Raw genomic sequence first — 26,624 nt, 5'->3', positions numbered from 1 at the left:
CACGGACGAGGGCAGGAGCTCGGCGTGTGGCGGGTCCCAAATGGAGGCCAGGTAAATGCTCTGTGGTTTGGTCTCACCATCCTGCGTGACACTTGAACAGTAACTTTTCTCTGCAAACTACTGAGAAGGGGAGTGGTCTCCCCAAGGGCTGGCCGTATAAATGGGATGGAAAAAAAAATGTTAAGAGACAAAGAGTGGCCAAGAGTGTCTGGGTACTCGACTGCACATGCAAATGTGACATTTAAATCTCAATCTGGAGACCTCACAGCAGAGGCCTGGGGGAGAGGGAAGGTGGATACTGAATAATGGCAGCCCCTTGTCTTGGGCTCTTGAAGGATCACCTGCTGGAGGATGGGAAGGGGGTGGTAGTGGCAGCTTCAAAGCCACCGCAGGTGCCTGCAATGGCCCAGCCCTTTCAGTCTGACCACTTAGTCACTGTTGACTAACCCCACAGAGCTGGCATAAGCAGGGAAGGGTTGTCATGGCCACAGCCCCTAACTGGCAGGACTGATGCGCCCCTTAAATGACTCCCTTAAAGGGCTCGCTTGCCCATCTGTATCGCTGGGGAGAAGAAGGGAGGGGAGGGGAAGCAAGGGGCTGTTCGTGCAGATTGAGGAGGACGGGGAAGAACGGACATCCCTCTGCCTTACCTTGATTTTCCCCTCGCAGTGGGGGTAGCCATCCATAGGAGGCAATACGCATTTTTCTTGAGCTCCATTAATGATATCTGAAAAGGAGGAAAAAGAACAAAGGATACTATCAAGTTTATTGCAAGGCAGGGTCAGAGAGAGAAAAGGAAAAGAGAAGTCCATCCTGGGAGCCCCTCCAGCGGACGACAGTTCTGACTGCTCTGCAGGGAGGACCTGACCCAACCACAGCCCACCTCCAGGACGGCCAGAGACCTGTGACATGCGTGGCCCAGCCGCAAAGGGTGAGCCGGGCCAACCAGAGTGCTTGCCTGAAAATCTGCAACTGGGAAACTGAGAAACCATACGAGTGGGGGGCAGGAAATGAAGCCATGAGATTAGGAGGGTCACCGGGCCGGCGAGGCCAGGCTAGGCCATGAGGACACACTGAGGCCATGAGCAGCTTCATGAACACGTGTGCTTATCACTTATGGAATCTTAAAAAGTGGTACAAATGAACTTATTTCCAAAACAGAAACAGACTCACAGACATAGAAAACAAACCTTTGGCTACCAAAGGGAAGGGGGAGGATCAATTAGGAGTCTGGGATTAACAGATACACACTACTATATATAAAAGAGATAAACGATAAGGACCTGCTATATAGCACTGGGAACTATACTCAATATTTTGTAATAACCTATAAGGGAAAAGAATCTGAAGAAAATAGATATATATGTGTGTGTGTGTGTGTGTATATATATATATATATATAAATAACCGAAACTACTTTGCTGTACACCTGAAACTAACACAACACTGTAAATCAACTATACTTCAATAAAACAAAACAGATATGCGCTTGAGCTGAGGCAGCCCACAGGAGAGAGAAAGGCAAAGAGAACCATGTCCAGAGGAGCAGAAAGCCACAAGATGCATCTGCAAGGTGCAGCTTCTTACAGACCCGGTTCTTAAATTTCCACCAAGATCTCCTTATTCTTCCAATATTTCCTCCCAACAAACTCCCTTTGTATTAGCAAGCTTGAGTAGATTCCTATTCCTTGTAACTACAGAGTCTAAACTAAAAAGAATGCCTCCCAGAAGCTTTAGTGATGGACAACAGACAAACCAGTAAACAACTGAACAGCAGTGTAAAAGGCCTTATGTTAGGGCGGGGCAAGGGAAGGACACCCGGCTTGCCTGGATCCAGTGACATCTCAGCTGAGATGTGAAGATGAAGGAGTGAGCCAGGTAGACGGACAAGGTAGAGATGGTGTTCAGGGAAACATCCAAATGCAGGACCTGGTCTGACTGGAGTGAATTAGTATGAGGTACTGAGAGGCAGGGCCCAACCAGAAGGACCTCAAGCACCAAAATAAAGACTCTGGTCTTTGTACTAAGTAAGGGCCTGGGTGGCGGAGCACTGAAAAGTTTTAAGGAGAAGATAGTTACGATCAGTTTTTTGTTTAGGAACGATCATTTCAGCTGGAAAGGCGGACAACCCTAAACCTACATGCTTCTGTTTTTGGACCAACTATATTTTCTGGACATGCTTGGAAAATGTCCCAATTACTCACTGCTGACAGTTTGCTATACCAAGTACTAATCGGAAATTAGATCCCAAACTACAATATCAACCTAAGGATAACTAGAGTGTAAAATCAATATCCTCCTTATCATAGGTCGGAGGCAGTGTCAGTTAGTTGTTAACATGGAAGACACTTAGTTTGTTGGAGGCTTTGTTTCCCCATCTGTAAAATCGGAATAACTGCACCTCTATTTCATCCAGGTCTTATTAAATAAGTTAACGTTTGTAAAAAGCCTGGTCTGGCACTCCCATCACATGATACCACAGACCATGGCGGGTGCTTAAAAGTTGGCATTTGCTGTATAATTCCACACAACTTTCACTCACTATACCCAGGAAAGCAATATTTCAAATGCACGTGCTTCTGGAAATGCATTCTCTTTGCTTTTAAAATAAATGCAGGCTTGAATGGTGGCTCTCCCTAAAGCTCCCCTTCTCTCTCATGTGTACGGGGACAGCCAGCTCCAGAATCCACTGACAGATGAGCTCCCTCACCAAAGAAGAGAAGTGCTTTCCAATGACTACTGCTCCTATCACTATTTTAAATTCCGATTTTGTTTACTACTTAAGCAAGTAAGATGCAGCAGAGGTTCCGAGAAATTAAGCAGAGTCGAAAACAGCCGAGGGTTGGGATAATCGGACATCTGAGATACTCAGGGGTAAATTACCCCCCTTTCTTTACACACACGAGGTATTATTCTAGTTCCAGATGTTCAGAGCCAGAAGTTACTGAAATAAGGTGAGCTGGAGGTATGGCAGTGCGGGACAAAGAGAAATCGCCGAGTGTTAAAATAAACCAGCAGGTCCGTGAAGGCTGCAGGCAAAGCCTAGTGGCTGGCAGTGTGGGTCCTCTTCATTTAAGAGTTTCAAGAAATAAAAAAATGTTATGCTAAGAGTCAGCAAACTTTTTCCGTAAAGGGCTGGACAATAAATATTTTAGGCTGGGCAGGCCACATGGTCTCTGTCTGGGATGTAGCAGGAAAGCAGCCACAGACAACAGGGGGAGGACGGGTGTGGCTGTGTTCCAATAAAACTTTATTTACAAAAACAGGCACAGACCCCGGTGTTGGCCATGCTAAGAGACTCCCCAAATGAGGATCCTCGCTTCTGCAAAGACCTGCTGAACTGACTTTTTAAAGGACATCTGCAGGCATTCCCCTGCCTGGCATGCCCTTCCTGTCACCCCTCCTGGTTCCCTCCACCCATTTAAAGCCCCTCCTCCTTTAAGACCTAGCTCGAGCATTCCCACCTGAAGACAGCCCTGATCCTTCTCCATCCCCATGCTGAGTCAGGACTGAGTCAGGGCTGAGTGCTGCCCTCCGGCTCCTGGCCCTCCCACCACAGCGAGCAATCCTGTTCTCTTGTTCACCTCCCCTCCTAGGAGGTGGGAAGGTTACGTCTTTCTGCTCCATCACCAGACACTCAGTGAGTGCTGCTGGGCTGAATAAACACACGCATGCTCTGCCTGTCTCCCCACCATCCCCGGCCTGACCCTTGGGCTCAGGGAGAATGAGACTGAGCTGAGACCCCTGCTAGACCAGCATTTTTTACTCCTCTTCCAAGCAGCAGTGTGTCAGCTAATCCAACAGGGGCTCCTCTGCATTTCCATGACCTTATGAGGAATTTTCTCGTTATTTTGTTACACAGTGATGGGTGTGAATAGACAGTGGCTTCCAAAAGTGTAGTTCGATGACTTGAGGCTCTGGGGTGGAAGGAATCTGTGAAAGGGAGACACAGGAAGTGCCATGGGGCCGAGCTGCTCACAGAATCCAAGCCCCAGTAAGTAACCTGAGCAAGACCCTCCATTACCTCCCAGGCCCTGAGGAGTTTCAGCACACCCCACAGGACAGCTCTCTGTCTTGTTTCCATCACAATGACAAAAACTCAATGAATCATGTTTTCATTCCATTGTGCCCACAGAAGACATTTCTACCTTTGCAAGAGCCTCCAACCTAAGGTTGGTTAAAAAAACCACAAAAATTCAGGCCAAAAGAGGTTAACGTGACTGCTTTTCAGGGGACACTTAGCTTAATGAGGCCCCTCCCCACAAAAGGTGTCAGGATTCTGCCAAGATACATTACTAGAAGGCTCTCCCTGCTGTTCACCCCGCCCTCTCACACAGGTCATCTTTTTTCTTAACGGTGAAAGGGCAAAGGAAAAAAAAGATGTTAATGTAAGCAAAGAAGCTCAGCTCTTACTACTGTTTAGGATTCAGTTTCATCTCTTACCCTCATACACCAGCCCAAGTAGCATCTTGCAATGAAAACACCTCTGAACTGATTCTATGGTACCGTCAACCAGGTATTAGAAAAAAGGCAGGGTACCCTAGGTGCAAAAACTTCTGTTGTTTTATCAGGGTAGTAGGAAGTCAAATATTAGGTTTAATCTAAGAGAACATTTTTCTTATTATCAAAAATGCTTACAACTCAGGAAGAGCACATGTACAGCAGGAGAAGTGACGAAAGATGCCATAAACACACCCAGAGCAGCGTGTTCCCATCAAGCGGGGAGCCACATTCTCCCCGACGGTCCTAACATGCATACATAGATTGAGAGAGACACAACGGCATTTCAAATACATATCTGGAAGTGACAGGGACAAAGAGATATGGAACCAGACACACAGATGTTTTTAACTCATGCTTTCCTCTGCCCAAGGAAGGAAGGAAAGTGGGAGAGAACAGGGCAGAAGTAAATGGTAAAGACAGTCTCAAAGGGCCTGTGAGAATTGAAAAGGGTGACAGAGGAAACAGAGGTGGACAATCATGACCTCCCTTGATACAGTACCAGCCTTTCTAAAGTGCTGGCACACACATTACCACATTTTATACTCACCACATCCTCCTGAACAAGGAAGACAATTACCTCATTTTATAGTTTGGAAAGGAGACGCTTCAAAATGCTCAGCGTCTACCTCCAAACTCAGCCCACAGCCGCTTGGAACATCTGTCAAAAGCCTGCTGCTTGCCATGTGCTGCGATGTCACAGCTGCACCCTTGAAAGACATGGTGCATACCCTGGAGGAGCTCCCCAGGGCTAGGGGGAGGGACCACATACAGCAGAGCCAGGCACATGTCAGCGGAGCCCCCTCCTCGGGTATAGCCTCCTGGAAGGCTGGATACCCACCCTCGGGGCTGTGGCCCAGCACCCAACCTACTGCCTGGCACCCTGGCAACTCCATTGTATTTTTTTAGACAAATGAACAAATGTAACAAAGGGATGAAGAGCCCCAGTTCCAGAGAAGCACAGGAAGAAAGAGCCACGGAAGAAAGGGGGTGGGCGGTCCTCACTGGGAATCTCTGAACCAGAAACTCAAGAGTTCCGGACCACACACCAAACAAGCCAAAGGAATCTGGGTTCCACACAAGGAAAAACGTCAGAAGGAGGAGCAGTGAAAGAAGACTCATTGCCAATGCAGGGAGGGAGAAAGTGGCCTCTCCCCATGTGAGTGACTGATATTCATACCTTATTAGTATTTAAAAAGAGAGGCTTGCAGTTTTGTGAGATATGATCTTAATGAGTCATATGTTAACTGTCCTGATGCGTTTACAAATCAAACACAAGATCCACTGGGTACCATACAAGGATACCTTTAGTTTTAGCTGCCAAGTTCAATACACATACATGGAGATGCTGTCGTGTTTTTAAAGTCATCAACTATCAACTATGCAGCATCATAAAACACTCACCTACTACAAACTTATTTCAAGTTAATGATAACCTTTCCTGACTTTGCTGAACAAAAGAGCTCCAGAAATATGGTTATAAAAAGAGGCTCACAACAAACAAGGCTGGCAGCCAGGTGTCACACTTAATCCGATTCTATAAATACTTGTGGGTGGCACCACCTGTAAGAAACTCGGCTACATGCTCCCGGGTGGTGATGATAAAGTGAGGACATGGAGGGGAGGGGATGTGTGTGTGTGTGTGGGGGGGGGGTAGTGGGAGCCAAGGGGGAGGCGGTGGAGAGGGGGAGAGGTGTTTTGTTGAGCCCTACACAGAAGATAGTTATTTTAGAATGAAAGTTGACCCTCCCAAGAGAGCCTCCTTTGGCAAGGCTCACTTTTCTGAATATTAATTACAGCAAAGACGACATGTCTGAATATTAATCATAGCAAAGATGACGTGTCTGAATATTAATTACAGCAAAAACGACGTGTCTGAATATTAATTATAGCAAAGACGACGTGTTTGAAATGGCACTTCTTTTTAAGAACTTGTAAAACACAGTGCCATTAATTTTTTATCTAGAACTGAACAGGCATCAGATAGGTTAAGGGTGTCCGATTTCTTCACCATTGCTATTTTAACGGACGATGAAAAAGGAAGTTTAAAAATCTCTCAGATATGTCAAAAAACGCGACCATCTGTCTACCCCCGGAAGTTTTAGGAAACCGAGTTCAATCTCCTGGTCCAGTTCCTTTGCCAGCAGCTAAGATAACCATCTTCATGAGTGAGGGCTCGATTCGGCCCACAGGTACCCCAAGCATATTTCCTCTCAAAAGATAAAGGGTCTCCAGCAATTCTGTTTTGTGTGTAGGACAAGGTAGTGTTTCTCTCCGAACACCCGATAGGAACACGCGGCCCCAGTTATCAGATGGCCCCTGCAGGTTGCCCACGTGAGCATTGCACCAGCCGGGAGCTGACTTCATCTCTGTGCTCAGCCTGGAGACCATGCTCTTGCCAGCGCCTCCATCAGCCGGCCTCGCGTCAGGAGTTACCAGCAATAAATCGGCCAGAAATCAGCCACGGTGAAATACAACCTCCCATTACAAATGACCTCACCAGTCATTCTCAGCTTGGCAAATATTCATTTAGGGCCACTTTACATTTGCATTATGAAAAAGTGATTTAATTTCCATAACTGAATCATGTACACATATTCCAGACCCAGGGCCCACAGGAACAGGAAGCTCTCTGCCCACTGAAGGAGCTGGGGAGTCATGATGGGTAATGGGCATGACACACAGACTCCCAGGGATGGACACCAGGCACCTTGAAAAGAGTTGTTTGCATTTTGCTGGTTTTGTTTTGTTTTTCAACGTAAGAAGCTAGAAATGCAATCACTGTACCAAAGAATTTCAGAACTGCAGAGGACTTCTGAAGCCATATTAGTAAGCTGTTGACTTTTCCTGATTCATAATAAGGCCTAGAGAGATGAACTGCCTTCTGCATTCAGTGGTTTAATAAAATTCACTAGTTACCTCTCATGCACAACACATTCTGCATGTTCAACCCAGGCTTCTGTCTTCTGGGTCAAGACTGTTTCCACTACTCTGGCTCTAGGTATTAAAAGGCACACGACCACCATCATCACCATATTCACATTCTACACCAGAAATCCGAAGAGTCAACCCTGAAGAATAAAATGATCAGTTTTTACTTGTCTCTGAATAAGCACTCCAAGGGCCTCAGGGACTTGTTAAAAACCTGGAGCTACAGTATTGCCCATGAGCAAACGCTATAGGCATAATGGAAGTCAACAGGAAAATCATATTCAATGAACAGTTGTTCAATCATGCACAGCTTTTCAAGGATGGCATTAATGTGTAAAAAAAATGAAGTTGTGAGGACTATGAAAACACATTGCCAAGTATAATCAATGTCAAAAATTTCAAACCACAGTAACAGCCAAATAATCCTAGATTATTTATGCTTTTTTCTGTTATACCCTGGGTCATTTGTTTATTTGTTTATTTATTTTTGCAGAATTTCCACCTAATTAAGCTTTGAAGCTAACATTAATACCATTTTACCTTTCATTGGTAAAACAGAATTAAAAAGAAGATCTAGGATTAAGATTCTCAGTACAATGAGGTATCACCTCACTCCAGTCAGAATGGCCATCATTAAAATGTCTACAAATAATAAATTCTGGAGAGGGTGTGGAGAGAAAGGAACCCTCCTACACTGTTTGTGGGAATGTAAATTGATACAGCCACTATGGAGAACAGTATGGAGGTTCCTCAGAAAACTAAAAATAGAGCTACCATATGGTCCTACAATCCCACTCCTGGGCCTTTATCCAAATAAAACTCTAATTCAAAAAGATACATGCACCCCAGTGTTCATTGCAGCACTATTTACAACAGCCAAGACATGGAAGCAACCTAAATGTCCATCAACAGACGAAAGAATAAAGATGATGTGGTGGATACATACATGGACTATTCCTCAGCCATAAAAAAGAATGAAATAATGCCATTTGCACCAACATGAATGGACCTAGAAATTATCATACTAAGTGAAGTAAGCCAGATAGAGCAAGATAAATATCATATTGATATGATATCGCTTATATATGGAATCGAAAAAAAAAAGGATTCAAATGCATTTATTTACAAAACAGAAATAGACTCACAGACTTAGAAAACAAACTTACGGTTACCAAAGGGAAAAGCGGAGGAGGGATAAATTAGGAGATTGGGATTACTATATACACACTACTATACACAAAATAGATAACCAATAAGGAACTATTGTATGGCACAGGGAACTATACTCAATATTTTGTAATAATCTATAAGGGAAAAGAATATATATACATATATATACATACATATATCAAAAACTGAATCACTGTGCTGTACACCTGAAACACAACATTGTAAATCAACTATATATACTTCAATAAAATAAAATAAAATTAATTAATTAAAAGGGATTCTCAGTAGGAGGGGCAGGGTCTGCAAGAATGTTGTGTACACACACATACAGAAGCACACACACACACACACACACACACACACACACACCGTCCATTCTGATAGGCCCCCAGGTACTGCTACTGATACAAGCATGTCACATTCCTTAGAATATTCAGGCAGAAAAGGTTGGTCATCACACACTTAGGAACACATATGTGTAGTGGGCAGAAAACAGCTGGGGTTAAACACCTGACACTGACATGAAAAAAAAAAGTTCATCATCATTAGCAATCAGGGAAACGCAAATCAAAACCACCATGAGATATCACTTCATCCACTGAAATGGCTATAATCAAAAATTCAGGTCATAACAAGTGTTGGCAAGAATGTAGAGAAATCAGAACCCTCAAGCACTGCTGGTAGGAATAGAAAATAATGCAGCTATTTTGGAAAACAGTCTAGCAGTTCCTTAACAAGTTAAACATAGAGTTACCCTTTGACCCAGCAATTCCACTCCTAGGTAGACACCCAAGACAAATGAAAACCTAGACCCACACAAAAGTTCATGGCAGCATTATTCATGAGAGCCAAAAGTTGAACACTGGAAACAATCTGAATGTTCATCAGTGGATGAATGGATAGACAAAATGTGGTACATCCACACAATAGGGTATTATTCAGCCATACTGGGAATGAAGTACTGATTCATCCCACAACATGGATAAACCTTGAAGAAATTAAGCTAAGTGAAAGGAGCCAGTCACAAAAGACCACATATTATATGAAATGTCCAGAACAGGCAAATGCATAGAGACAGAAAGTAGGTTAGTGGCTGCTTCGGGCTGGGGTAAAGGGAGGTTGACAGGGGGGTAATGATTGCTAATAGTAGGTACAGAATCGTTTTTGAGGCCAGAGATGGAAAACAGATCTTTTATCCTATGTTTTAACCCCGAGTGTCCTACTGAGAAAGGAAATCTACCCCCAGTGGGTAAGAGCAACCAAACATCAATGTCTGAGCGGGTGTGGGAGAGGGGAGAGGGGAGAGGGGAGAGGGGAGAGGGGAGAGGATCAGTGTGGCTAAAGCAGCAGACTCAGAGCAGGGCAGGAGGAAACAGCTTGGAAAGGTTAGCTGATACCGCACCCTGGAGAACTGCAAATTCCAGGCAGAGAACACCATCACCCACTGCGGGAATACGAAGGTCACTGCATACACTCGGGGAGCTGGGTGCTATGGCGCTGGGGAAGAAACAGAGTCTTTGAGGAGAGAAGCAACATGCTCAAAAACGTGAAATCCAAGGAAAAGGAGAGCGACAGCTACATTATGAGGATGAAAATTTGACCCTGTGGACTTCCAAAGATACTGATGCATCAAGTCTTTACAGTTGAATAGAGTTTATACCTTAAGTTGTAAAACTGTCAAGGAGCAGAAACCTGTCTTTCACCAGTAAGGAAGCCCATGTTATTTTTCCGACACGGGGTCTCTAAAGATAACTATGAATGTTTAACCCCTTCTTTGATTTACAGCGGCTTCTAATACCCTTTTTCATCCATTTACATTTAATTAAGCTCTCACTGACGCCTACTTGGCAGGTAATAGGTAAATTCTTTTCAACTTTTCAAATGTATTTCCAAAATGGCACGGCATAAGCCTCTAAAGTTGTAAAACTATAAAAATCTGTCTTCTGACTGTAGTTAACACTGCTGTATGGTTTATCTCAAAGTTGCTAAGGGAGATCCTAAAACTTCTCATGACAAGAAAAAAACCATTTTTTTCATCCCTGCCCTTTTTTTTATATCTATTTGAGATGATGGATGGATGTTAACTAAACTTACTGTGGCAATCATTTCACAATATATGTAAGTCAAGCCATTATGCTGTACACCTTAAACGGACGGACAGAGCACTGTATGTTGATTCTATCTCAATAAAACAAAGGAAAAATGTCCGTGCTTCAAATAGGAGATGAAACCTCTCATGAAATGCCATCTTCCCTCCTCGGCCACCATGCTACCTGCCTGCTCATTATGAAGCAACCTGCTCCTGGAATTGACACTGTAAAATGCTCCAAGAGAAAGCAGCCGTCCGTGTCCTGGTATTTGAGTACCTGACCACATTCCACCCCAGCAGTGGAAACAGGAGAAAAGGTGAGTACACATTATGCGCTGGATTTCTTTGCTTAAATTTATTGCTAAGTATTTTATTCTTTTTGTTGTTATGGTAAGTAAAGTTATTAATTTATTTTTGGATTGTTAATTACTAGTGTATAGAAATATAACTGATTTTTTACATTGATTATGTTTCCTGAAATGTTTCTGAATTCATTTATTAGTTCTAATTGTGTGTCGGGGGGTGTATTTCTTATATACAAGATCATGTAAACTGAAAGTAAATATATTTTTACTTCTTCCCATCCCCCCTCCCCCCCCCAAAAAAAGATTATGTGCTGGAAAGGGCACGGGTGTCTAAGAGATCTCAACCGGGATTCTCTCTCTGCTGCTTACCAGGGCACAATGTGGGCAGGTTACTGGACCTTCCTGAGCCTGTTTCTTCATGCAATAGATGGAGTCAGTAAAACTTTCCAACATCTGAATTACCCTTTCTGTGCCAGGTACCACACCTGGCACTCATTTATTGCCTCATGTCACCCTCACTCAGCCTTCAAAGTCAAATAAGAAATGCTGAGGGAGATAAAGCTGTAAGAAAGAGAGATGCCTATGTCACACTGAAATATTACACACTAGCTCTCATTCACTCAATTCGTCTATTTGTTCAACATACTTGTCCTACTGTCCGTATATCTCTGTGTGTGTGTTACCCATCTCTGATTCATTTTATGCCACAGCACTGGACAGAGTGTGAGATACAGCCAATGACTACGGTGTGAGATACAGCCGGTGACTAAAATGCTTTGAATTTATGGAAGGAAAAAAGTTCAAGTCTTTTTAACTGAATAGCACAAAGGCATCTGCTGTATATTGTAATAGCTCTGGGATTGGAAGATAAAACTGCGTGTGCAATATGATTCAGGGAATCAGAGTTCTTTTCATGCATAAATCTACATGTATTCATCTGTATGGGAGATATATTCTCCCATATTCTATTGATATATTCTATTGATATATATATTCCACTGATATATTCCTATTCTATTGATATAAGTTCATACTTAATTTCTGTTATCATTTCTTCTACAACAAAATGTTCTTCAGCATTTTAAGTAACAATGTAAGGGACATAAAACATTCCACGTGGCTATTATGTTATGTATCCAGTTATAATAAATGGACATAACAGTCCCTAAATTGGGAGAATGCTAGTTTTATGCATCAAAAACAAAATAAAAAGTTATAATGGTATCGTATTTCCAGAAAAAAAGTTTTAAAAAGTTTTAAAAAGTTTTTAATATTTAAAAAAATAAGATACATGCCATTTGCAGCAACAAAGATGAACCTAGAGATTATCATACTAAGTGAAGTAAGCCAGACAGAGAAAGATAAATATCATATGATATCGCTTATGTGTAGAATCTAAAAAAAAAAAAAAGAAAGAAAGAAAGACACAAAAGAACTTATTTCCAAAACAGACAAAGAAAACAAACTTATGGCTACCAAAGGGGAAGGGGGGGGAACAATTAGGAGTTTGGGATTAACACATACACACTACTGTATAAAAAACAGATAACCAACAAGAACTACTGTACAGCACTGGGAACTCTACTCAATATTTTGTAATAACCTATAAGGGAAGAGAATCTGAAGAAGAATATATATAGTTATAAATCAACTATACGCCAATAAAAAAGTAAATAAAAATTGATACAGACATTCAAATAAAACAAATAAGATATAGTACGGACAGATTTTAATGCATCCTCAGCTGTCAATTTAGATTTAAGAAAATATACTGGGAAGTAGATGGCGGACATTAAAAATTCAAGATTATACTTGCAAAACGACATCATATTCTCAAGTTGGGAGCATAAAGCGATTTTCACACCTGTTCTCCTTTCCCAATAAACAAGGGAGGGCCCTTCATAACTTCCCTCTTTTCGCACGCAGTTTACTGCAGCTATCATACTGTAACAGCCACTTCCCCTGGAACTTGGAGCACACAGGTCTCCCTCTTCCCCTCCAACAACAAATGGTTCAATTTTTCTTCTAAAACATGGTTGAGTTAAGCACAGTTCACACATTTCTGACTATTCTTATCAAACTGTCAAAGTGCTTGGGATTTGGATTTTGTTAAGAAAAAGAAAGAGGGACTTCCCTGGTGACGCAGTGGTTAAGAATCCACCTCCAATGCAGGGGACACGGGTTCGAGCCCTGGTCCAGGAAGATCCCACAAGCCACGGAGCAACTAAGCCCGTGTGCCACAACTACTGAGCCTGCACTCTAGAGCCCGCGAGCCACAACTACTGAGCCCGCGTGCCACAACTATTGAAGCCCGCGTGCCTAGAGCCGTGCTCCGCAACAAGAGAAGCCACCGCAATGAGAAGCCCGTGCACTGCAACGAGGAGTAGCCCCTGCTCGCTGCAACTAGAGAAAAGCCCACGCGCAGCAACAAAGACCCAACGCAGCCAAAAATAAATAAAATTAATTAATTAATTAAAAGAAAAAGAAATATATACCCAGTTTATGAACATCTGTTTGTATTTCTTTGTTGAAACTAAAGAAGAAAAGCAAGCAATGCAGAGTTAGTAACTGTAGAAGACTGGCTATATCTCTAGGCTATTTTGATTGTACAAACTGCCAGAAATAGGTGTTTTCTCTCCCCATCATACAATGCCCTCCACATTTTTTTTTTGGCTGCACAGCTTGCAGGATCTTAGTTCCCTGACCAGGGACTGAACCTGGGCCACAGCAGTGAAAAAGCCAAGTCCTAATCACTGGACCGCCAGCGAATTCCCCACAACATACATACATACATTTTAAATACATTATTTATTTAATGTTGGCTGCACTAGGTCTTCATTGCGGCATGAGGACGATGCCCCTTTTTGATCACCTGTCACAAACTTTTTTGTCGTTGTTGGTGAAGGACAGGGATTCTGATTAGACATCAAGACGTCTACAGGCACTGAGGAAGTACTTTGATTATTCTTTTAATGGGAGATTGAGATAAATTTTTGTTTTCACTCACTCATGTGAACTGAGTTTTTCATTTTGTTTTGGTTGCTTGGTTAGTCTCCCTCCTCCCTTTTTAGCATGGAAAAATAAACTGTAAGTTAATTTAGAATTAAGATGACACCCTGATAGTAAGTTTTTGGTACTACAAAAAGAAGCAGAGTGAGAATAAAACACAACAACAAAAAAGGAAGCTTAAGGCCTACAATATTGAGAACACCCCCAAGTACACCAAACGCTTGGGTACAAGTTTGAAGAAAGGCTGAGAGCTACTTAATTTTTAGTTCCATTTGATTTATCCAGAGCTTCATGAAATCTGCAAGCCCACTGGCGTAACGCATACATGCTATGCCTGCTAGATACGTCCTTGGCTAGTGATGTCTCTCAAAAACCAGGTTGTCTTATAACTTAATTCCTTTTATCTCTCTCAGCCCTTAGCAGGTTCTTCTTCCTGTGGAAAGGAAACATGTCTGCTTAAGACCATGTAAATTTGGACAATGATACTCAGCTTGTGAGGTTGAGAGAGTGATGTGCATATACTTAAATGTATGTCTTACCCTGGAATGCTATTCATCTACCCAATAGGAAATGTTAGTAAATATGTGAACACAAGTCCTTTCCAGTATGAAAAACAAAGGTTTTCAACTGCCTAGGAATCTGTTTCAGGAAGTAATCTGCTCTCAGATGGAAAGTTGGTTTTTGAGTCAGTTCTTCGACAGCACTGGTCCTCTGGCAGTGGGATTACCACCTGGAGGTCTTCACCTGAAGACCCATGCCACAGTGCCAGTATCCAGGGCAAATTGCACTCACCCACTCACTCTCTAGCCATGGTGTCCAGGAGAGGGAGAGCCCTCATTAAAAATACACTCTCCTTGCCAACCTAGAAATGGTGGTTATTGTGTTGAAAGCAAGAGAGAGCCGGCATATATACCAAAAGGCAGGAGAAAGTCAGAGCAGTGATAAGAAATAACTCAGATTGTTTGTTGGCCAGGGCAGACTCCTGAACTGCACTACTTGTGTAAGAACTGTGTGATCAATTTAACTTGGAATTCTTTATAAAGCAAAGCTGAGAAATTATTGATATATATTGGCAATGACAGAGAACCTTATATTGGAATAATCTTCCCACAGATATTGATACTTATAAGACAATGAAGAGAAAGGAAAAGGGGCAAAACGAGAAGGAGTTTGAACCTTAAAAGAAAGGAACTACAATGGATAAGACCCACATTAAATGGCTTTGCCCTTGAGGGGACTCTCTGGGTGGTGGGAGATCACTAGAAGGTAAGCAAAAGACTACAGTCTTAGGATGAAATTTGGGCCATCAGGATGACAAGAAACTGAGGTAGGGTACTCCCATAAAGAGGTAACCAAAGAAGGGGAGCCCCCAAATCTGCGTATAAACTACCTTAAAATCCTTGAATGACTCCATAACCAAGCCTTTGTAGGGGAGACTCTAAGGAAAGCTCTAAAGGTGTTCAGAGGTTCAGCTGCTGTTCACTGTGGGGTAATAAGAGTTTCAATCTTGACCAATCAGAGGGGTTTGGCCAACATTTCAAGCTTTCCATTGAAATCACAGAAAGGTCTTGCATCAGGCCCAGGACTTAAGACTTCCTAAGACTAAGGCAAAAACTGAAACAGACACACCAAACAAACCACAAAATCAAGACTTCTTAGGCTCAAGGTGGTAAGTTAGTAAATTAACTGCTTGCTAGAATGAAAAATCAACTCTTCAGAGGATGATAACGGAATACATACACTCAACAACATATTATAATGCCCAATATATAACAAACAATTACTAGACACGTGGAAAAACAGGAAAATGTGGACCAGAGTCAAGAAAAGCGGTCAGCGAAAACATATCCCAAGATGATGAAACATTGGAATTGACAAAGAATTTAAAGTAGCTATTATAAATATGACTGAAGACACAGAAATGGACACTTTTTTTAAAAGTAGAAATTCTGGAAATAAAATGAAAAGTCAACAAATGGAATTAATGACAGTTTGAAGGTGGCAAAAGAAAAGATCAATGAACTTGAAAAAACAAAATTATTCAATCTGAAAAACAGAGACAATAAAGATTGGAGAGAAAAATAGAGCAGAGCCTCAGTGACCTGTGGGACAACCTCAGGTAGGCTAAACTCTGTATAAATGGATATCTAGAGGTAGAAAAGAGAAAAAATGTGGAAAAAATACTTGAAGAAATAATGGCTGAACACTTTCCAAGTCTGGTGAAAAACATTAACTTCAGGTCCAATATCTCAATGAATTACAAGTAAGATAAATACAAAGACAATTACATTTACCATCATCAAAATGCTAAAAGCCAAAGATGAAGAGGAAATGTTGAAAGCAGCCAGAGAAAAATGAGACACATTATATAAGAGAGCCCAAAGATAGAAATGTCACCTGACTTCTCATCAGAAAAGGATGGAGGCTAAAAAACAAGGAAATAGTATTTTTAAAGTGCTGAAAGAAAACTACTGTCAACCTAGAATTCTCTACCAGATATCTGTATCTTTGTCCTTGAAAAATGCTGGTCCCCAAAAAGCCATTTCAAGATAAATAATGAGAAAATTCACCACCTGCAAACCTGCATGGCAAGAAATAAACAAAAGTAGTTATTTGCACTGAAAGGGAAATGCCATCAGATGGAAACTTGGAACTACAGAAGAGAATGAAAATCATCAGAAATGTTAATATGTGGGTAAATACGAAAGACTATTGTTTCTCCCTTCCCTTAATTTCTTTGTCAATTGACTGTCTAACGCAAAAATCATAGTAGGGTATAGTGAGGTTTAAAATACACGTAGATGTAAGATATTTAACAACAACAGTACACAGGATAAACATGCAGGATTAACAGAATTAAACATGAAGTTTGTAATGTTAACCCCTAAGTAGACTGTGGTAAGTTAAGAAGGTATATTGAAATCTCTAGAACAGGGTACAGCAAACTACAGCTTAGAGGTCAAATCTGGTCCACTGCTTACTTCTGTAAATAAACTTTACTGGAATACAGCCATGCCATTCGTTTACATATTGTCTATGGCTGCTTTTGCACTACAACCTCAGAGTTAAATAGGTGCAACAGAGATCATCACAAAGCTAAAATATTTACTATCTGGTGCTTTACATAAATAGTTTGGCAATCCCTTTCTTACAGAGTCCTTCGGTCAGTCTTACTGCTTAGAGAATTTTGGGGGGTATCTAGGAGGTGGAATAGTGATGATTTGCTTCCACCAAGTCTCTTTCATTTCAAGACAAAGGGCCCAACCTTCTGCAGCACATCACATCCCAAGGTCAGAGGCAGGAAAGACAACGGGTGTCACTCTGTCAACATGGGCTCCAGCTCATACTTGTGGATTCCCGCACATTATTATTCTCTACTTAACATTCATCTTCCCTTCCTGGCTGTCTGACTTATGGATTTCAAGCTCCAGTGTCAAACACAAAGACAATACCTTACAGAAACTGTTAAACCAGCTTCCACAACTGTGTAAGGTCAAAACCCTTCAACAAATCCCTTAATACACACGCATGCATGTAAGCACATGCTTGTGTGCGCACACGCACACACATTCACACACACACACACACACACGCAAATACCCCCAGTGGTTCTGCTTCTGATTTAATCCTGACTGAGAGATAAATAAAGCCAAATTTGGTTCTTTGGAAAGATGAATAAAATTTAGAATTCCTAGCAAGAGTGATCAAAAAGAGAAAATTTAAATGAGCAATATTATGAATTAAAAGAAGACTGTCCCTACAAGTCCTATAGATATTCAGAGCATAAGAGAATGTGAACAACTTATGGCAATAGGGTTTACTATTTAGAAAAAATGATGGGCTCATGTATTTCCAGCAGTATTTGTAATAGTCCAAAACTGGAAATTACTCATATGTCCATTATCAGGAAAATAGATATTATCAATTATGTTTATACTCATAAAATAGAAAATCATCTGGTGATTAAAAAAAGAACTGATAAATGCAACACCATGGATGAATCCAAAAATATTATCCTGAGAGAAAGAAGCCAGACACAAAGTATGTTTATACTGTATGATTCCATTTTTATGATGCTCAAGAATAGGCAAAATTAATCTATGATGATAGAAATCAGAACAATGGTCGCCTGTAGGGGAGGGAGATTAAATGGAAGGAGGCGTGAGGGAACATTTGGGGTGAGAATATGTTCGGTATCTCGCCTGCAGTGCTGGTTTTATGGATGTACACATTTATTAAAACTCAGATGGTACACTTAAGATCTGTGTCTTGCATCATATGTAATTTTGCTCTCACATAAAAATTAAGCTAAGTTCCTTTTAAAAATGTATGCCTCCTCTATGATTAGGAACACAGATGAAGGAACACTATTTTCCTTTGCTAATCTCCATTTATTAATCCTTTGCAACCACCTTCAGAGGAAAAGATGTACTCTCCAATCAGCTCATATGCATCTCAAAATAACAGTGCCTTCCATGGCCTCTAATATTACATGTTTCACCATGGCTGGCCATGATAGGGGCTCCCTCATTTGGGTTGGTTACAAAAGCACAGAGAGAACTGATGTTTAACCTTTCTTCTAGAAATTACAATCTCGGAGTTAAACACAATCTGTTGGGAAAGTGTTTTTTTCGGTCACTGACTGCATCTCGGTGTCCCTTATTTGCAGTAGACTAGTTAATTGTGTATTTATAGTGCTTGGCTTGAAGCTGAAACAGGGGTTTAAATAATATCCTTAGCTCTAAAATGTATCTGGCACATGTGAAGAGTGAAGAGAGTCACCAGTCCCAGGAAATAATCAGCCGAAAGACACTCAGCAGAAGAAAGGCTGTGATTTCACTCCTGTCTGCAGCCTTTGACAGAAATCACTTGACTTCAATTTGCAATATGCAACCCTGATTGCTCAGCCTATTTGTAATATGTGATGTTCTGCCTGTCAAAATAACCTTCTAAATAAGTACTGAGAAGGGAAGATGGTCTAAGTGAGGGAAACGGGAGGAGTGATTAGGAATTTTTCATTCTTCAGCATCATGCAAAGGTAATAAACCAAAGGACTGGAGAAGGGTTGCTTCTTGCAAAAGTTATAGCAAACAACCAGTACTGTAAGAAATGAATCTCACTTAACTTCCATTCTGTTCACTAGAACACAGAAACTAACTTAATAGTAACTTGTGCCACAGAACTGCAGATCAACTAGTAACCACTAATGATTTCTATAACTATCTGACAAAACTGCAGGATATGAGCTTGGAGGGATTCACAGAGTTCCAGGCAAGTTCAGTGCAAGGTAAGGAGAAAACCAGGGAGCAGCCCATTGGGAAGAAGTGAAGTTTATGTGTTCCAGGGGTGAGCGCTTGCCACAGGAAGGGGACATTGCCCAAGGAGGCCTTTGGGATTAAAGAAAGACAGCTTTGAAGTGAAAACTTTTTTTTTTGGGGGGGGGGGCTGGAGACTGTACATATCAAGCCTGAAGTTCTTGAGGAATAAAAGATGAGATGGGGAAAATACTTGATATTTATCTAAATATTATCTAAATACTAGATAAGAGAGGAAGAGAACTTCCAGGAGTTCTTTTAGGTATTCCTGTTTGTCTGGGTCCTCCCACTATGGAATCAGAACAGAGGGTGTACCTACCCGTACCAACACTTGACGTTCATCTTGCTGAAATAAAGAAGATCCTAATGCAGACATACTCGATTTTAAAAATCAAAGAGCTACAAAATCTTAAATGTAAATCCTGTTTCCATTTATTCAATGTATGAAGTTCAGGCAAGTAGCTTTCAAAATCTTAGCCAGCCTGCAGGTCGAGCTCAAACTCTCCCTTACCTGCAAAGCTTTGCAACAGTACTTCCACTCAAAGAGATACCTTAGGCTGCTCGTGAATGTCTGTAAAATTTTTACTCTATATTGCACAGTCTACAACTCTGTCTTGTGTTCGTTTTGTCTCCAATTGGGGTGTGTTTGTGTGTGCACAACCCCAAAATACTGTAAAGTCAGTTAGACTAACTTCTGCAATGTCAGTGACTATGTATCAGCTTCTTTTACTATTCTCCAGAACAAGAGAACAACAAGGGCTCACACAATTGATACAGGTTTTATGAATTAAAGATGGTGATGGTAGTGTTGGTACTTGGAAAGGTCAGCTATGAACCTTAGGGGAGAAGAAAAAATGAAAAGCTCATGTGTTTCTGGGCAAGATGGAAGAGTGCTGTCAGAAAGACCTAGGCAAAAATATTATTCTCAAATAAAGACATCACTCTTTCAGAGGAAAGAGGAAGAATCTTTTGCTAAATGTCACTTTCTTCTTCTGTTCTTCTGTTGCCTTCTTCATTCAGAAGGAAGTCAGAGTCTTAACCTGCCTTCATGTCTGTTGCTGTGAAATCATCTCAGTTTTACACATTACACCCAACGAGCCCCAATTCCAACCCATGGCCCCAGCCAACCAACACAAACAGCCCCCAGGCACACATACACACTCGACCACCATCACCACCACTACCACCAAGAAAAGCCATCCCTTCCCCCATCCCCAGCCTAGATTCAGTTCTTTGGTATACTTCCAATAACATCCAATCAAAGAGACTCTAAGGGACTACCCAAAATCATCTGTGGTCCTGATTTATGTCATACTGAAAATAGCTTCCAGCACGTGGAAACTTGAAAACTATATTTAGTTGACATTAATTTTTGATAAACAAGGATTTGTAACAAGAGAATTTGGTTTATATGTCCAGTTCCCATTATAAATAGCTCCTCCAATTATCTGATCATTCTTAGGGCTGGAAAAAAAAATAAATTGACATGACTTTCTACAAATAGAAATAATGTTCTAACTCTAAATTTTCAATTATATTATTTATACAAGGAATTCAGTGTTAACACAAAGATATACACATTCATACTCCGAAAGAAAAAAACTGCTTACATTACCTTCCAATTTGGATAAACAGAAAACACAATAGACTTAAGGACTTAAAAGTTTTTTTTTTTTATATAACCTAGGTTATTTTTTTATGTTTCTATTAGAAAAAAATTTGAAATATACACAACAGTAAAAAGAATGATACAATAAACCTTTACTACCCATCACTTAGCTTCAACAATTAACAATATATTGTTGAATAGAAGTGACAAGAGTAGACAATCTTGCCTTTTTCCTGATCTTCGGGGAAAAGCATTCAGTCCTTCTCTATTAAAATGTTACCTGTAGGTTTTTCCCTAGTTTGTTGAGAATTTTTTCATGAATCAGTCAGATTTTCTCAAATGTTTTTCTGCATCTATTAAGATGATACGTAATCTCTGACCTTTGTTCTATTAATATGGTGTATTATATTAATAATCTCTGAGTGTTAAACCAACCTTGCATTCCTGGGTTAACATTCCAATAAGTCATGATATATAATCCTTTTTATATATTGCTAGATTTGGGTTCCTAGTATTTTAAGAATTTTTGTGCCTGTGTTCATAGGAATTCATGATTTGTAGTTGGTTTATTTGTGATATCTTTGTCTAATCTTTAGTGTCTGGGTAACACTGGACTGATAGAATGTGTTGGGAGGTATTCTTTCCTCCTACATTTTATGGAATAGTTTGTGAAGGATTGGTATTATTTCCTCTTTGAATATTGATAGAATTCACCAATGAAGCCATATGAGCCTGTAATTCTCTTTGTGCGAAGAGCTTTAAGTACTAACTCAACTTCCTCATTTGTTACAGAGCTAGTCAGATGATTCTGAGTCAGTATGGATTATTTGTATCTTTCTAGGAATTTGTCCAATTTCATCAAAATTGTCAAATTTGATGGCATAAACTTATTCATAGTATTTCCTTATAACCTTTCTAATTTCTGTGAGGTCATTAGTGATGTTCCTTTTCTCATTTATGATTTTGGTAATTTATTAATACATTACTCTTTTATTTTTCATCAGTCTAGCTAAGGATTTGTCAATTTTCTTGATCTTTCCAAAGAACCAACTTTTGGTTTCACTAATTTCCTCTATTGCTTTGATTTCTATTTCACTGACTTTTATTCTAATCTTTAGTATTTCTTGATTCCTGCTTGCTTTGGGTTTACTTTGCTCTTCTTTTTCTCATTTCTTGGTATAGAGGCATAAGTTATTGATTGGAACCTTCCTTCTTTTCAAATATAAGGATTCAAACTTATAAATCACATTAACATATGTTATAAACAATATTATAATTATTTTATAAAATCTGGAAGAAAAGAAAAAAACATACCTATATCTATCTATAGGTAAATCTATCATATTTACCCACACATTTACTTTCTCTGGTGTTCTTCATTTCTTTGTGTAGATTCAAGTTACCATGTGGTGTCATTTCCTTTTAGCATAAAGGACAACTTTAGCTTTTCTTGTAAGGCAGGTCTTAGTTAGCAACAAATCTGAGTCTTTATTTGTCTGGGGATGTCTTCATTTTGAAGGACAGTTTTGCTGGAAAGAGAATTAATTGCTAGTTTTTCTCTTTCAGCACTCTGTTCAACCGTGTCTTCAATAGTGCCACTGTTTCTGATGTGTGAGTTATTTTCCACTTAATGCTTTCAAAAATTTCTCTTTGTTTTCCAACAGTTTGCCTATGATTTGTCTACGTGTGAATCTCTTTGTGTCTATACTATTTTGGATTCACTGAGCATCTTGGTCACTAGATTAATGTTCTTTATCAATTTTTGGAAGTTTTCAGCCATTATTTTTTTTTTTAACATCTTTATTGGAGTATAATTGCTTTACAATGGTGTGTTAGTTTCTGCTTTATAACAAAGTGAATCAGCTATACATACACTTATATCCCCATATCTCTTCCCTCTTGTGTCTCCCTCCCTCCCACCCTCCCTATTCCACCCCTCTAGGTGGTCACAAAGCACCGAGCTGATCTCCCTGTGCTATGCGGCTGCTTCCCACTAGCTATCAGTTTAACATTTGGTAGTGTATATATGTCCATTCCACTCTCTCACTTTGTCCCAGCTTACCCTTCCCCCTCCCCGTGTCCTCAAGTCCATTCTCTAGTAGGTCTGCGTCTTTATTCCCATCCTGCCCCTAGGTTCTTCATGACCTTTTTTTTTTTTTTTAGATTCCATATATATGTGTTAGCATACTGTATTTGTTTTTCTCTTTCTGACTTACTTCACTCTGTATGACAGACTCTAGGTCCATCCACCTCACTACCAGCCATTATTTCTTCAAATGTTGTTTCTGACCTCTTTTCCTCTCTCTCCTGTTGGGGCTCCTATTAAACATATATTAGTATGCTTGATTTCAGACAGGTCTCTGAGACTACTTTTCATCATTCTTTTATACTTTGTTCTTCAGATTGGATAATTTCTATTTACCTATCTTCAGGTCCACTAATTATTTCTTTTGACATCTCAAATATTGTCATGAGTCCCTTTGGTGAATTTTTCATTTCAGCTATTTCACGTTAAAACTCCAGAACTTCCATTTGGTTCTTTTTTATAGTTTTTCTCTTTGTTGTGATTCTAATTTATGAGTTATTGTCATCATGCTTTCCTTTAATTTTTAAAAAAATTTATTTATCTTATTTATTTATTTTTGGCTGTGTTGGGTCTTCGCTGCTGCACGCAGGTTTACTCTAGTTGCAGCGGGGGGCTACTCTTTGTTGCGGTTCGTGGGCTTCTCATTGCAGTGGCTTCTCTTCTTGCGAAGCACGTGCTCTAGGCGTGCAGGCTTCAGCAGTTGTGGCACATGGGCTCAGTAGTTGTGGCTTGTGAGCTCTAGAGCGCAGGCTCAGTAGTTGTAGTGCATGGACTTAGTTGCTCCACGGCATGTGGGATCTTCCCAGGCCAGGGCTCGAACCCACGTCCCCTGCACTGGCAGGTGGATTCTTAACCACTGCGCCACCAGGGAAGCCCCTCCTTTAATTTTTAAAACATAGTTTCCTTTAGTTCTTATAACAACTGCTTTGAAGTCTTTTTCTGATAAGTTCAAGATCTATGCCCACTAACAGAGAGTCTCTATTAACTGCTTTTCCCTCCCTAAGTATAGTCTCACTTCTTGTTTCTTTGCACAGCTCGATATTTTGGATATATGTTGTAGCAGCTCTGGATTCTGTCCACCCCCCTACCTCACCCCTGCTGGGAGTTGTTGTTGCTAATATTTCGTTTGTTTAGCAATTTGCCTAGGCTTAATCTGGAATCTGTTTCCTCCTTGGTATTTGGCTCTGATGTTCCTGCTCAGGTGTTTTTATTTTTTAATATCTGGTTTTTATTTTTTAAGCCTAGAGCCCTAGGGATCACCCCGTGTCTGCACAGCTTAGTAGTCAGCCAAACATTGTTCAGAGATTGGTCTGTTGGTAGGGCATTCCATATTCAGCTGTATTTAAATCCATCCAGGCTTTTATTTTCTGCCACATCCCCTTGTGTTTCCTCTGTACGTGCACACAGGTTTATGGTCAGCTAAGGATGAGTAGGCAGCTTGAGCCCTCTCTGGTCTCTCCTGAGCAGATTTGTGGAAAGCTCATAAAATCTTCTTATGACTGTCTTATTTCCCAGATCTCCATATCTGGCTAGTCTTCTGGTTCACTGCTTGCTCCAACCCAGGAAGCAACCTCCATCCAGCTGAGTCAGTGGTGTTCCCATTCATTTGCCAAGATCACTACTGTTACTGACTGGACATGGGATTTTTCTCTGCTCTGCTCCAAATCAAGTCAACCCCCTCTCTATCAATCAAGCTGTTGGTTTTCTCACACTGCCTTTCCCTGGTAGGCTGAGCTGGGGTAGAAAACAGCAGCAACTCCAGGCAAAAGGCTATCAACTCCCATTGTTCTAATGCAAAATTCGAGTTTCTCACGAGTAATTGCTTCTCAAATTGATGTATGCCTTTTGCCAGTTTCCAAAGCCGTGAAATGATTATATTTGACAAGTTTGTCCAGTTTTATTATTGCTTTTTTTAAGAGAGGATCTGCCAAGCTACACCTTCCACCATATTGGAAGTTCTGACCCCAATACACATTGTGTCTTCAGAAAGAACTACAAATATTGTGCAACATAAAAGTGTAATTTCTTCCTATTAACTAGTTTGAGAAATCAACTTTCATCTATCTTCCCTCTTCTGGATTCTACAGCTCTTATCATTTGAATACAGATTTTTGTTTTCTTTTCCTCATCAAATAGCAAATCTATTTTAGCAAAGTAAAATGACAGAAGAAAGAGAGGTTACATGAAATAGATTACAACATCTGCAGAATAAGGTCAGTTGTAAAAAGATTCTCTAGTTTTGACTGTCTCTCGTATATACTCTGTAAGGAATAAGAAAAGTGGGTTTTTCTTTCAAGTATTAAAATTAACTCAGAACGATGAAAGGGAGAAAGGGAGAAACAATGCAAAAAGAAAGGGGAAGCAAAAGAACCTTAGGTTCTAGTCCTATGCTACAAAGAAGAAGAAATAAAAAAGAATATTTAAACTTCTACCAATAAAAATTTGAAGCCAAGGATATTAAGAACAGGAAATTCAGAAAAACTCAATGAGCCAGACTCTCCCTCAATACCAAACCAAGTAATTTAATATTTGGTGTTTATTTAGTGCCCACAAATTCCAGAAATTGACTCTCAGGTTCAGCCAGTTATATATGGTTTTAAATTGTGTACGGTTTTTTGAGTACCAGGTGTCCATCCCCGATTCCCGGAAACACAGATGTGTGAAAAACACAGCAACTCAAATACAATTGGCTCTGCCTACCATGGTACACAAAATTTAATGAATTTAGTCTGTTCCCCACGCTTTTTTCCTCCACCCCACCTCTTTGCCTAAATGGCCAAGAACATAGTATTTCTTTGACCAAAGAGTCAAAATTCAAATAAGAACAAACATGTGTGCTTGAGGGTGCCAAATACTATTAGATGAACCATTCTTCACCTCCAAAGGATTTCAGTTTACTTTCTACCTCCCAAATAACTTGCAGTCATTTTTGGGTCCCACTACAAACCATAAACCCATAGATTTCTATGATTTGGAGAAAATGCTGTGAAACCATCTAACCATGCCCCCTATCCTCAGGCAGAACTTACATTAAGACAGAGGAATATTTGTTGCATTAAGGTTAAGAGACTGAGCTGAAAGACAAACAGTACCTTGGTGTAACTCAAGCTTCCTGAAACTACTCTGCTGGGCCTCAAAGCTGCCCAAACAGCCATCCTGATGCTTCCAACAGAAACTCTGAACAGCCCTTTCCTGTTTGGTTGAAGCCAGTGACATCATCAACGAACCACTATCAGGCCACTACTGCTGCTCCAATAATCCTTGGAGAGAATCTATGTGATGTATCAAAATGGAATGAATACCCTTGGTAAAATGATCATAAAACTACCTGCCAAAATTAAGGTGGAGAAGAGTGAGAATAAAAGAGAAGGCCAACAGAGGGACAAATATTTTCAACGCCATGAAGATTTCTTTCCAATTACATCTTATTTCATAGCTCTCATGTTTGGAAATTACTGAAAGAGGATCCCCAAATGACTGCATCTTCTCTGCCTGACTGAAGAGAGCCATGTAATTGACTTGGGCCCACTGACCTCCATCCCCACCCCCCGTCCCGCAAGACTCCAGTAGATACTTCTAGCCCAGTCTGGCTCTCCTATGACTATATTCA

General features: G+C 40.6%; 1 protein-coding gene across 9 annotated transcripts in view; it reads right to left on the bottom strand.

Moving 5' to 3' along the window:
* The window catches only part of MGAT5 (alpha-1,6-mannosylglycoprotein 6-beta-N-acetylglucosaminyltransferase), a 362,899-nt gene that overhangs the window by 158,707 nt on the left and 177,568 nt on the right, over positions 1–26,624 (bottom strand). For all 9 annotated transcript variants that reach the window (XM_061183287.1, XM_061183259.1, XM_061183249.1 and 6 more), the window contains one exon: positions 651–727. In XM_061183287.1, coding sequence (XP_061039270.1) covers positions 651–727 — 77 coding nt within the window. The remainder of the gene's footprint in view (positions 1–650; positions 728–26,624) is intronic.

The sequence above is a fragment of the Eubalaena glacialis genome, chromosome 1, assembly GCF_028564815.1.
Source record: "Eubalaena glacialis isolate mEubGla1 chromosome 1, mEubGla1.1.hap2.+ XY, whole genome shotgun sequence".
In the NCBI taxonomy this organism is placed as follows: Eukaryota; Metazoa; Chordata; class Mammalia; order Artiodactyla; family Balaenidae; genus Eubalaena; species Eubalaena glacialis.
The sequence above is the reverse complement of the archived record's forward strand: the minus strand, read 5'-3'. Positions and strand labels throughout refer to the sequence as shown.